The following is an 11,900-nucleotide window of genomic DNA, read 5'->3' as shown; positions in this document are numbered from 1 at the left end:
AGCTAGGTAGCACAGTAGATAGAGTCAGGCTAGGAGTGAGGAAGACCTGGGTTCAAATCTACCCTCAGACACATCCTAGCTGAGTGACAATCCCGATTGCCTAGCCCTTGCCACTATTCTGTTTTAGTATTGACACTAAAACAGAAATGGAAGGAAGGAATGAAGGAAGAAAGGAAGGAAGGGAGGAAGGAAGAAAGGAAGGAAGGGAGGGAGGAAAGAAGGAAGGGTCATCTTCTGAGTTCAAATCCAACCTCTGACATTCATCTGTAAAATGAGCTGGAAAAGGAAAAGGCAAAACACTTTTTTCTTTGCCCAGAAAACTCCAAATGGGGTCACAAAGAATGGGAAATGACTGAAAAACATATATGCATAGTTAAGCAAAAGAAGTTCCCATATAGGTCATGCCCAAAACGTAGATCTCATTCTGTATATTTAGTCTCCTACCTCTATGTTAGGAGTCAGAGAACATAATTCATTCCTAGTCTTTTGGAATCATGGTTTATCATTTCATTGATTAGAGTGGGTATCCCACTGAAGAGAGGGCTGGTGACCCGCGTGCATTTTTCAGAGTGCATGCGCGCCTCATCTAAAAGAAACTATCCACAGAAGGCCATCGAAGGGTGCCCCTAAGATTCCCTGCGATTTTCAGACAGGCACTGGCGAAGACACCCAAGGCCCTCCTGGCCCTGACGTCATTGGCATGGTCCTTCACATAGCCCGGAAGAGGCACAGCACCGCGCATGCTCTTTCCTTTCTAGCCCGGGCTCCTTCTAGAGCAGCAGCTGCCGCACCGCCGCCGAGGTTAGTTAGGAATGGGCCCCCTTTTTTCATCCGCCGCGCATCGGACCCATCCCTCCGCAGAGACCCGTGGCCGCACCCGGGCTTGGGCTTGGGGGCCTTCCCGGCCCTGCGAGTGCCCTTATTTCTATGCCACAAGAAAGGTGGCTTCTCTGGCTTTGGGATGGAAGCCAGCCCGGAAGGAGGGTGAGAGGCGCGGGCTGCTCCGGCCCCAGGCCTCGGCTCGCAGTTGCTCCCCACCCGCCCCCCAAAACCTCAGGGTGTTAGGATTGTGCGCTAAGCCATACTTCAGTTCTCCGGGAAAGTGTGCATGCACCTATTCCCGGCCCTATAGCTTCCCCTTGCTGCCTTGGAGTGGGGCCTGGGATGGGGCAGGGGGCTGGAGAGGCTAAGGTTCTTCGGTTTGGGGTTGGCAGGCTGGGAATTGGTTTAAAGATAGACCATAAGAACATAGACCAAGAGCTAGAAAGGACCGCGAGTCATCCACGCGCTCTTTCATTTTATGCGCGATGGAACCTGAGTCTAGAGAGTTTGAGACTTGCCTTAAAGTGACCCAAGTAGGAATAGCTGGATTTTGAACTCGATTCCTTCGAAGTGTGCTTCCGTAGTCTCTGCGTGGCATAGATGTATTCTCTACTAAAGTATGTGTGCAGTTTCTGAATTTTTAGGGGCTCCCCCCCCAACCATCGTATTGTTTGTATTCATTCTAAAATTTGGTTAATATTTTGAGGGGTATCTGGTCTTCCCTTGATAGGATCTTGGGGTTCGATGCGGAAAGGAGAATTTAGTACCAATTTCCTTAGTTTACAAATTGGGAGATGGTCTAAAAGTCACAACCAGGTGACAGAGGCAGAGTTTGCTTCCAGATATTCTGGCACCAAACCCAGGGCTAATGTCATTTTTCTGGGTTAACTTGATTGCTTTCTTTCTTGGTTTTTCTATCTAATACTTGGGTTTGGATAGGTACTATAGAGAAAGACAGAAGCTGGATTAGCTAGGTGGTTCAGTGGATAGGGAGCCAGGCCTGGAGACAGGATGTCCTGGGTTCAGATATGACCTCAGATATTTCTAAGGTAGGTGATCCCTAGGCCAGTCACTTAACCCCAGTTGCCTAGCCCTTACTGCTCTTCTGCCTTGGAACTTATACTAAGATTCTAAGAAGGTATGGGTTTGGGCTTTTGGGGGGTTTTGTTATTAAAGAAAAAAAGCTAGTACAAATGGAAATAGTGATTCTCTAGAATGGTATTTCTGCCTTGAGTTTTTCTTTTGGCTATTTTTCCAGAAAAAAACTTTTTTTTCACTTACATTTCTTGCAGGTAATGTACAGACAGCTAGTCTATATTCCTTGACCAGAGGTCCTGTCTCCAGATACTTTATTCAGTAAATGGATTAGATGACAACAGGAATATTTTTTTCAGCTAAGAATTGAACTACGTTGAGTCTGAAGTCTGGCTGCTCTAAAGATGTGTATTATAAAATTAAGAACCTTTTTGAAAACATTCTTTAGACTGCTTGGGTGGCACAATTGTATAGAAATGTTATTTTGTTGACGCATCCAATAATTGACTATCTTCCTCAAACTCACTATTGTTATTTGATATTTCAGATGTTGATGCCCAAGAAGAACAGAATTGCTATCTATGAACTCCTTTTTAAGGAGGGAGTAATGGTAGCCAAGAAGGATGTCCACATGCCAAAACACCCTGAGCTGGCAGACAAGAATGTGCCCAATCTCCATGTCATGAAGGCCATGCAGGTACTGAAGGACAGTGGGAAGGTGGTGGGGAGTGACACGATTTAAACATTTTGTCTAGAAAAAATTCTTGGTAGATTTTAGGATTTATTTGAGGTAAGCCTTAAAAGAGTTAACCTGCCCATTGGAGGGTAATAATAGTTATAGCTAACATTTTTTACTATATATACTATAGCTAACATAGTTTATTATGTGCCAGGAACTGTGCTAAGTGCATTATAATTATTTCATTTGATTCTCATAACAACCTTGAGAGATAGATGCTATCATTATCCTCATTTTACAAATGAAGAAATTGAGACAAACAGGTTAAATGATTTGCACAGAGTCATACAGCTTAGTAAATGTTTGAGGTTTGATTTGAACTCATTTTCTTGATTCTAGGACTTTTAATTAGCTAACATGCCTCGCTCCAAAGTAGTCTCATCTCATTTTGAAAATAATTTTCCTAAAACAGATCTGATCTTGTTACCTCCCCCTACACTCCTATTATTTCTTTGGTCCATATAAAATCCATTGTTTGGCTTTTTAAGCCCTTAATCTGATTTCTTCCTATCTTTCCAGTCTCTCTCCCAACACCATGCCTTTTCACTGGCTATCCCCCTGCCTCCTGATTCTCTCAAGACTTAACTCAAATGCTTTTCTACCCTAGTACCTGCCTTCCAGTTACATTATGTTTATCTTAGATATACATAGTTGGTTTCTGCCCCATTACTTACCTTGTGAGTTCTTGGAGGGCTGGAACCAAATGTTTGCCTTTACTGATTTCCTTAGTTAACATAGAACTTGGTTCATAGAAAATATTTAATGAATGTCAACTGTAGATAAAAATATTAAAAATATTAAAATGTTCTAAATCTGGTTCAACTACTAATTCGTTATATTCAAGTCACTTAGTGCCTCAGTTTTCTTCTTTGTGAAATAAATATCTAAATTGGCTTTATAGCACTAGGCATCAAATGAGACTGATTTTGAATGGATTTAAACTTGTAAAAGCTTAAAATTGTTTTCAGGTGGTGCTGATTCTTGCATGATCCTTATTTTTTCTCCTTTGTAACCATTTCTAATTTTAAGGAAGTTGAGTTTCTTTCTTGTAATTCTTAGAGAAATTTTAGTTAATTTTATTATGAAGTATTGGCTTCCAAATGGTTTGTGGACTCATTTTAACTGAAAACCAATATTTTTGGCTGGGCATCAGACTTAATATAGTGGAAGTTCTGGTTTTGGAATCACATCTCTACACTTAGTTATGTTGTGGTCCTAAACAATCTGAAGTTGAACTTCTGAGTCTCCTTTGTAATTTGGTGAAAATAACAGCACTACCTGTTTCTTGGAGTTGTTTTTGTTGCATCTCCTCCCTTACTCTCCCCCCTCCCCCCCCCCCCCCCCCCAATAATTTGAAAGAGTAGATTTACTTTTCCTTTCTCAGGCCATTTGATTACTAGAACCCCAAGTGATAGATTGGTTATTTTCTTTCAGTCTCTAAAGTCTCGTGGCTATGTTAAGGAGCAGTTTGCATGGAGGCATTTCTATTGGTACCTCACCAATGAGGGTATTCAGTACCTCCGGGATTACCTACATCTTCCCCCAGAGATTGTGCCTGCCACACTCCGCAGAAGTCGTCCTGAGACAGGAAGGCCAAGGCCTAAAGGTATTGTGCTTAAAAATTATGTAGTTATACCACCATGAGCTTCTTTCAAGCGCATACATATCAAGACAGAAAACTCATGAGAACCAGATATTTGTTAGTAGTAGAATACTGTTTGCCTTGGAAATAAAACAACAGAGTACACAAAATAGAATTGAAGTCATAACAAGCTTTTAAAATCTATTTTTAAAAACTGATTCATGACATTGACCTTGCTCAAGTCTTTTTCAACCTTTGTTGCTTCATTCTTTATCCACCCCACTGTGGAGTTTAGTAAGGGAACCCTGCTAATATAACTTGGGACTTTTAAAGATTTATATGCCCAAGCATTTTAGAGGTTGCTTTATAGAGGGGTATTATTTATTAACCTGTCCTTTAAAACCCAAGTATGGGTTTTTTCCCCAATAAAAAGATAGATTTACCTGTCTTTTTGCTCGAAAGTTTCCTCAGTCTTCCCCTCTATCATGAAGTTTTTCGGCCCACAATTCCTCCCCATCAACCAATTTCCTCAGTATATTCCTATGGCCAACTGAATTTGTGAGATGCTGAACTGGTTCCAATTCCAAGGTTTTGATTTTTGGAAACATTTGTTCCTATTTGAAGGGATGTGCTTAGTCAGAAAGATGAAAGAATTCTGTTTATTTCTTCCCAAAGCCCAGAAGAATATTAATTTGCCTTTATAATATTTCATTACCATTTTTAACAGTCTCTTGTCACACTTACTGTATATGAAACCAATAGCTGGAGGGTTTTTTCCAGTTTGTAAAGCCCCTGTAAACTTCTGACCTATAGTGAAGTTTCCATTTACTTTTGTCTCCCAAAAGGATTGTCTATTCAGAATTCCATTATATGTATGAAAGGGCCAGTAGGAACTCACTGTACAGCATGAAATTTCAGGGTTGAGGGGATCTTAATAGAGAACCTTCTTGTATGGTTCCTATGTGAGTTTCCCCTAGGTTGCTAACACTTTGACAGGATTCTAAAATGTTTTCCTGGATCCTCTTAAGCTTCTAATATTTATGAATTTTTTTGGACTTATGTGTCTTGATGAATAAATATAGGAGCAACCAGCCTAACCAAAGGAATTGTAGAGGCTTTTTCCTGTGTGTAAAGAAAGTCCAGTTTCAAAATTTATTTGCAATACAATTCCTGCTCATTTTCTTAAAAATATACAATGTTTCATCTACCATGTATTAAAAAATCCATTCACAGTGCTGGGAACACTGCAACCCTCCAAAGAAAGTAAGGAATGTTTATATTCAAAATTTCCTAGTATTTAGTGTCTTTGCTTTGTATAGGTCTGGAGGGTGAGCGACCTGCCCGACTTACTCGTGGTGAAGCTGACAGAGACACATACAGACGAAGTGCTGCTCCCCGTAAGTCATTTTCCTACTCAGAAACTTTGTCAGTTTAATTGACCAAAAATTTATTAAACAACTATTATGTGGGCCTATTATTATAAAGTGGGCCAACTAGTATGTTTTTGGGAGGGGACTACTTAACAACTAAGGATCAGGGCCTTGTGCTCTTAGCTAAGCCTTGAAAGGAGGGAGGGATTTCAGCAGAAAGGAAGTCAGTGTACATTCTAGTATAGGGAACAGCAAGTAAACCACTGACTGACTGGACCATAATGTAAGAGGAAGATAACCTGAAATAGAGAGAGACCAGACTATAGAGGGCTCCAAATGCTGTAAGTAGAGCAATTTGTATTTTGTCTTAGTAGCTTTTGGGAGTCAGTAGAGATTTTAGAACAAAGGAGTGAAGGGATAAACTGCTTTAGGAATTTGGCAACAGTATGGAAGGCATGTGTTTATTAGGGACTGGAGGAAGCCAATTAGAAGGGCCTGGTGTAGGCTATTGAATGTCCTGGTAAATAGAAAGAAGCTGTGTTGAGAGGTTGTGTCAGATAGAATTAAGAAGACTTACTGTTTGGATAATAATAGAGAATGAATCAGGGATGGCTGGTTTGTAAGCCTGAGTGATTGGGGAAATGGTGGGTTTAGTGGAAAGGTCTATAGAGTTTGAGATTGTCTTTGTAAATCCATCTAGTTGAAGATAGGGGTGTAGCTCAAGAAAGATGAAGGTTGGATGTGTAGTATTGTAAGTCAGCCTGCATAAAATAGATTGAAATCTTGGAAATATAAAGGTCATTGTTAAGAGTAGTAAAATTGGGATTGATTAATGAGTGAGAAATAGGGAGACAAAGGAAATGTGTTCTCAGTCCTCTGTAGGAGTTTAGTTGCAAAGGGGAAAAGATCTAGAATTATAGTTTGGAGGGGGAAGGCAAGGCCATGTGAGGGGTTTGTTTTTAAAGAATGGAATGAATCTGGGGGTGTTTGACTAGAAAGGAGTCTGTGGATAAGGAGAGACTGAAAGAAAAGAACTGGGAAGGAGACTGTCCAGAGGGTAAATAAATTTCCACTGGAGATTAAATTAACATCAGCAAGTTTTATTTTTGGCTAGGGAGATCTGTTGCTTCTATAAGACTGAAGCAAAGATGATGATGATAATTTTGTTGTTAGTCATTAAGCAGTGTCTATATTATCTACTATGTGTCAGCCACTGTACAAAGGACTTTGCAAATATTAGCTCATTTGATCCTCACAACAACCCTGGGAGGTAGGTACTAGCTATTATCCCTATTTTATGGTTGAGGAAACAGAGGTAAAATGATTTGCCCTGGGTGAGGCTGTTAGTAAAGTCTGGAGCTAGATTTGAATTTGGGCTTTTTAATCCTAAACTCAGCTCTTTATCCCCTGCCCACAAGAGAACTGAGATGAGGTATGGAATCCAAAAAGAGAGGGAGATCAAGAAGGCCTCTTTTGGTGAGAGGATGAAGAGAAGGTGTAGTGTATAAGGTCTGAGGAGCTTTGAGAAAGTGTCTGGAGATTGGTAGTTAAGCTGGGAAGGATAAGAGAATTGCCCTTTGGTAGTGGGAGCAAGTTGAAATATTAAATTAGTAGTGAGGTTAGGTGAGCTGCCCTCAAGGAGATGATGGGTTGTCTTCAGGAGCACTGGGCAGCTTGTAAATCAGAGTGGGCTGGTAATCCCTGGGTTGAAAGTTTGCAAATTGATCTCACAGCATAATCCTTGTATTTTATATAGGACTGTGTCTAGGCTTCTGCAATCCGTTTGAGCTTGTCTAAGAACTTTTACCTTTCTATTCTTTCCCAGACTTCAGGAATTCCTCAGCCATTATGACTGATCTTTGATCCTGCATTGAGCTTTGTTGTTGTTGTTGTTAAATCCATACCTTCTTGTCTAGGAATCATACTTGGTATCATCAGCTCTGACACAAAATAGTGGTACTGGCTAGGCAATTGATTGAGGTTAAGTAACTTGCCCAAGCTCTCAAAGCTAGGAAGTTTTGGGGGCCACATATGAACTTAGTACCTCCCAACTCTAGTCCTGGCTCTTATCTTCCAAACCACTGATGGGCAAACTACAGCCCATGGGCCAGATACGGCCCCCTGAAATGTTCTAGCTCAATACTATGAAACTTCAAAAGAGTTGTCTTAGAAACAGACTGACAGGTGAGCATTTCCTTTCCTTTGGCCCCTTTTTAAAGTTTGCCCATCACTGTAAACTACTTCACTCCCCTCCTGCAATAAGAGTTCTCCAGATTTATTTTATTATTTTTTTAAGCCCTTACATTCTGTCTTGGGGTCAATACTGTGTATTGGCTCCAAGACAGAAGAGTGGTAAGGGTAGGTAATGGGGGTCAAGTGACTTGCCCAGGATCACACAGCTGGGAAGTGTCTGAGGTCAGATTTGAACCTAGGACCTCCCTTCTCTAGGCATGGCTCTCAATCCACTAAGCTATCCAGCTGCCCCCTTCTAGATTAATTTTAAATGCCAATGTGTAAGTCACTTTGTGCCCTGAAGAAGATATAAAGTGGGGGGGACCCAACTTTTTTTTTTTAATTGTTACCTTCCGTCTTGAAATCAATATGGTATGTTGGTTCCAAGACAGACGAATGGTAAAACTAAGCAAAGACTTGCCCAGGATCTCATGGCTAGGAAGTGTCCGATCAAATTTGAACCCAAGATCTGTTGTCTCTAAATCTGGCTCTCCTCCGCTGAGCCACTCAGCTGCCCCTGGGGAAGCAGTCTAATAGGAAGAACGCGGTTTGTGTGTTAACCAAGTTGGCTCGATACATTCAAAGAATAGTTTTTACATTTAAAAATACAATAAAGGGGGCAGCTGGGTAGCTCAGTGAATTGAGAGCCAGGCCTAGAGTCAAGAGGTCCTAGATTCAAATCTGGCCTCAGACACTTCCCAGCTGTGTGACCCTGGGCAAGTCACTTGACACTCCCCCACCCCCACCCCCCATTGCCTACCCTTACCACTCTTCTGCTTTATAACCAAGGTAAGGGTTAAAAAATACAATAAAACTTCATTCTCAGCTCATGGCAGTTCACAACAGGGAGTAGGCCAGATTTGGCCTTTTACGGACTGGATTTATATATCATAGCAAGTAGCTGCTGTGCCAGAAGGCAGGCTTGTCAAACATTACTTTGCCCATCTCTGTCCCCTTGTTTTTTAAAAAAAAAAAAAAAAAAAAACCTTTGAAGAAAGCAATTTCATCAAAGAGGTGGAATGATTATGTTCCAGGTCTTTGAAAATGCAGAGGTAGAAGAAAACAAGCCTTAGCCTGTTATACTGGGAATTCGTTCAGTTTGGCTGGAAGATGGAGTGAGTGGGAGTAGATGGGGGATTGGTATGGGGAAAAATGGCAAAAGTTGGTTGGATGTGGGAGGCAGGCCTTGAATGGCAGAGAAAGGCAATTTGTAGTTGCTGAGGAGGTGTCACTAAATCTATATAGGAAGGTGAAAAACAGGAAGGTCTCCTGTAAGGAGATCAAAGCAATCTGAGGGATATCAAGCTGGAATCCAGGTGTAGCCTACTTTATAGATGGAGAAGTGATTCTGGTCCTTGAGATGGATTGGGTAACCAAGAGCAGAGAAGGAGGCATGGAATAGTAGTCCAGTCCAGTTTCAATGGAGGCCTAAAGTAAGGCAGGGAGAGTAGAAAAGATGACAGAAGCCATCGCAGGGGCTAGTGGCAGGAGGAGACTGAGGGAGATAAATATAATCTGAAGGAGCAGGGAATGGTCAGCAGTACCTAGTACCTCAAAGATTAGGAACTAAAAATAGCATTGTGGAGTTTGTCCACTGGGCTTACTAGTGGTTGGTGATATCAGTCAGATTGCAAAGTGATTTGATTGATCTTACCTCTGAGCCCCCAGAATAAGTGGTGATTCATAGTTAGCAGGTCTAGGACTCAACAATCTGGTACTATTATGAATTCTTTTTTTTTTTAGTCCTTACCTTCTGTCTTGGAGTCAGTTATTAGGAATGAGGAATATGAAGCCATTTTAAGGTAAAAAATACCGAAGATAGCTAGTGGGGAATGTTTTTTAAGAACAGGAGAAACATGGACCCATCTGTAGAAATGAGAAAGGAGCCAGTACGATAGGGAGGTGAAGATAGAAAGGAGACTAGGGGGATATTAGGAGGGACAATTTGCCAGAGAATTTGGGATAGGTATGATACTGTGTATTGGCTCCAAGGCAGAAGAGTGGTAAGGGTAGGCAATGGGTGTCAAGTGACTTGCTCAGGGTCACATAGCTGGGAAGTGTCTGAGGCAGATTTGAACCTAGGACCTCCCGTCTCTAGGTCTGACTCTCAATCCACTGAGCTGCCCCCTAAAAACATTTTCACAGAAAAAAATTAAAGGAATGAGAAATTGGAAAAAACCTCCAAGATTGGCCCTGAAAAAAGAAAAGAAAAAATGCATTTTTTTCCTTTTCTTTCAGAGGAAGAGGGATTATAGATGCTGAATATTGTACATATTCTCATACCTATCCCAAATTCTCTGGCAAATTGTCCCTCCTAATATCCCCCTAGTCTCCTTTCCATCTTCACCTCCCTATCGTACTGGCTCCTTTCTCATTTCTACAGATGGGTCCATGTTTCTCCTGTTCTTAAAAAACATTCCCCACTAGCTATCTTCGGTATTTTTTACCTTAAAATGGCTTCATATTCCTCATTCCTAATAACTGAAATTTCTGACCCTTTTGTTGCTCTTCCTCCTGGATAGTCTTTTCTAGCTGCATGTTTGCACTGCTCTTTGCTGAATCTTCTTCCCAGGTCATTGTCTACTCTCACAGCATCTCTTATGTCCAAGGCCTTCTCTCCACTCCAATAGCTACAGTTTTAGTTCAAGCCCTAATCTTCTCTTTCTAAGGTTGACCATCACAAGCATACTCAGTAAACTCTAGTGCCTCCCTGGTATTTCCTGGATCAGGTAAAATCTTCTGGTTAGCATCTAATCTTCACAGCTGGACCCCTTTCATCTTTCTAGGCCTTATTCTATTCTATACTTTATTTCTGTTAACACTGTGAGATCTAGATATTCTGGCCTCCTTAATAGCCCTCACACACACAATGTTTTTTCCCATCTCTTGTCTTTGCACTGGTTGTTGTTCCTATGCTTAAAAGGTTCTCCTCCCTCATTGCCTCTCCCCCATGTTCTTTCCAAGCTCAGCTCAGATCTCACCCTAGGTATGAGCCCTTTCCCTGTACCCCCAGAAGCTTCCCCTAAGTTAATTTGTGCACATGCCCATCTATTTGTTTCACCTTCTCTAATGACAATTTGAGCTCCTTGAGGGTAGGGACCCTTTTTGCCTTAGTATACACAGAGCACAATGCCTGGGCATATAGTAAGTGTATAATAAATTATCTATGCAGGTATGTTAGTTGATAAATTCAAATACTATTTTGTTGGTTTTTTTTTTTTTCTTCCCCTCCCATTTTCTTTTTTGGGACAGTGATCTTCATCTTGAAACTAACTTCATCAACTAATTGCTTCTTTTTTAGCTGGTGCTGATAAGAAGGCTGAGGCTGGGGCTGGATCAGCAACAGAATTCCAATTTGTAAGTAATTTCATTTTGGATTTTGATGTATAAGTAAAGACCTGGTATAGATTTAGAGACTTTGTACTAGGTGAACTGCATTTTTCTGCCTTTTCTGAAGATCCTATAGAACACAATAGGCAACTTGGGCTTGGGCTTGTGGGAGTCCCATCATGCTTAGTAATTGCTTCAAGCAATTACTAAATTAAAGCAGCAAGAGTTGGCTGGAAGTAGTTAGCCCTTCCACATATCCAGGGTTAGGGGAGCAATGCTCCTTTGATCTGGAAAATCCACATAAAGTTTTTTGGCCTTCCCTTTGTGCCAGAGAAATCTGAAATTTTTCTTTTATGAGGTGTTTACAATACTTTATTATAAACCTTGGATTACGTATATATTTCTGAGTTTAAACTTTTTCTGTGTTTGTGTGGCTTTTTTTTTTTTCCTGAAAAAATTCCTATGCTAACGCACACGTGCTATATTGAAACCACAGTGGGGAAAATCATGATGTGGAAGGGATAATTTCATATACCACTTGGACCTTCTTAGAGAAGTTCTTTGAATATTCCTTTTTGAGGGAAAAGCAAATTTAAATAATGATGAAGTTCAACAAAACCCACAGGAGAAATTTCTTGGAAGAAGAATAAGCTAGAGGTGAAATTATGGGACATGAATATAACTGTTTCCTTTTTTCTTATAGAGAGGTGGATTTGGACGTGGACGTGGTCAACCTCCTCAATAAAAATTGTGAAGATATGTTTTATTGAATAAAATTTGGGAAAAAATA

General features: G+C 40.8%; 1 protein-coding gene across 1 annotated transcript; it reads left to right on the top strand.

Annotated features, from left to right (window-relative positions):
• The first annotated feature begins 719 nt into the window (after positions 1 to 719).
• RPS10 (ribosomal protein S10) lies at positions 720 to 11,900 on the top strand. Its single transcript, XM_044674178.1, has 6 exons — positions 720 to 801; positions 2,405 to 2,554; positions 4,031 to 4,202; positions 5,498 to 5,575; positions 11,082 to 11,137; positions 11,814 to 11,900. The coding sequence occupies exons 2-6, from the start codon at positions 2,405 to 2,407 to the stop codon at positions 11,853 to 11,855; spliced, it is 498 nt and encodes a 165-aa protein (XP_044530113.1). The 5' UTR covers positions 720 to 801; the 3' UTR covers positions 11,856 to 11,900.

This window comes from Gracilinanus agilis, chromosome 4 (genome assembly GCF_016433145.1).
Source record: "Gracilinanus agilis isolate LMUSP501 chromosome 4, AgileGrace, whole genome shotgun sequence".
Lineage (NCBI taxonomy): Eukaryota > Metazoa > Chordata > Mammalia > Didelphimorphia > Didelphidae > Gracilinanus > Gracilinanus agilis.
The sequence above is the reverse complement of the archived record's forward strand: the minus strand, read 5'-3'. Positions and strand labels throughout refer to the sequence as shown.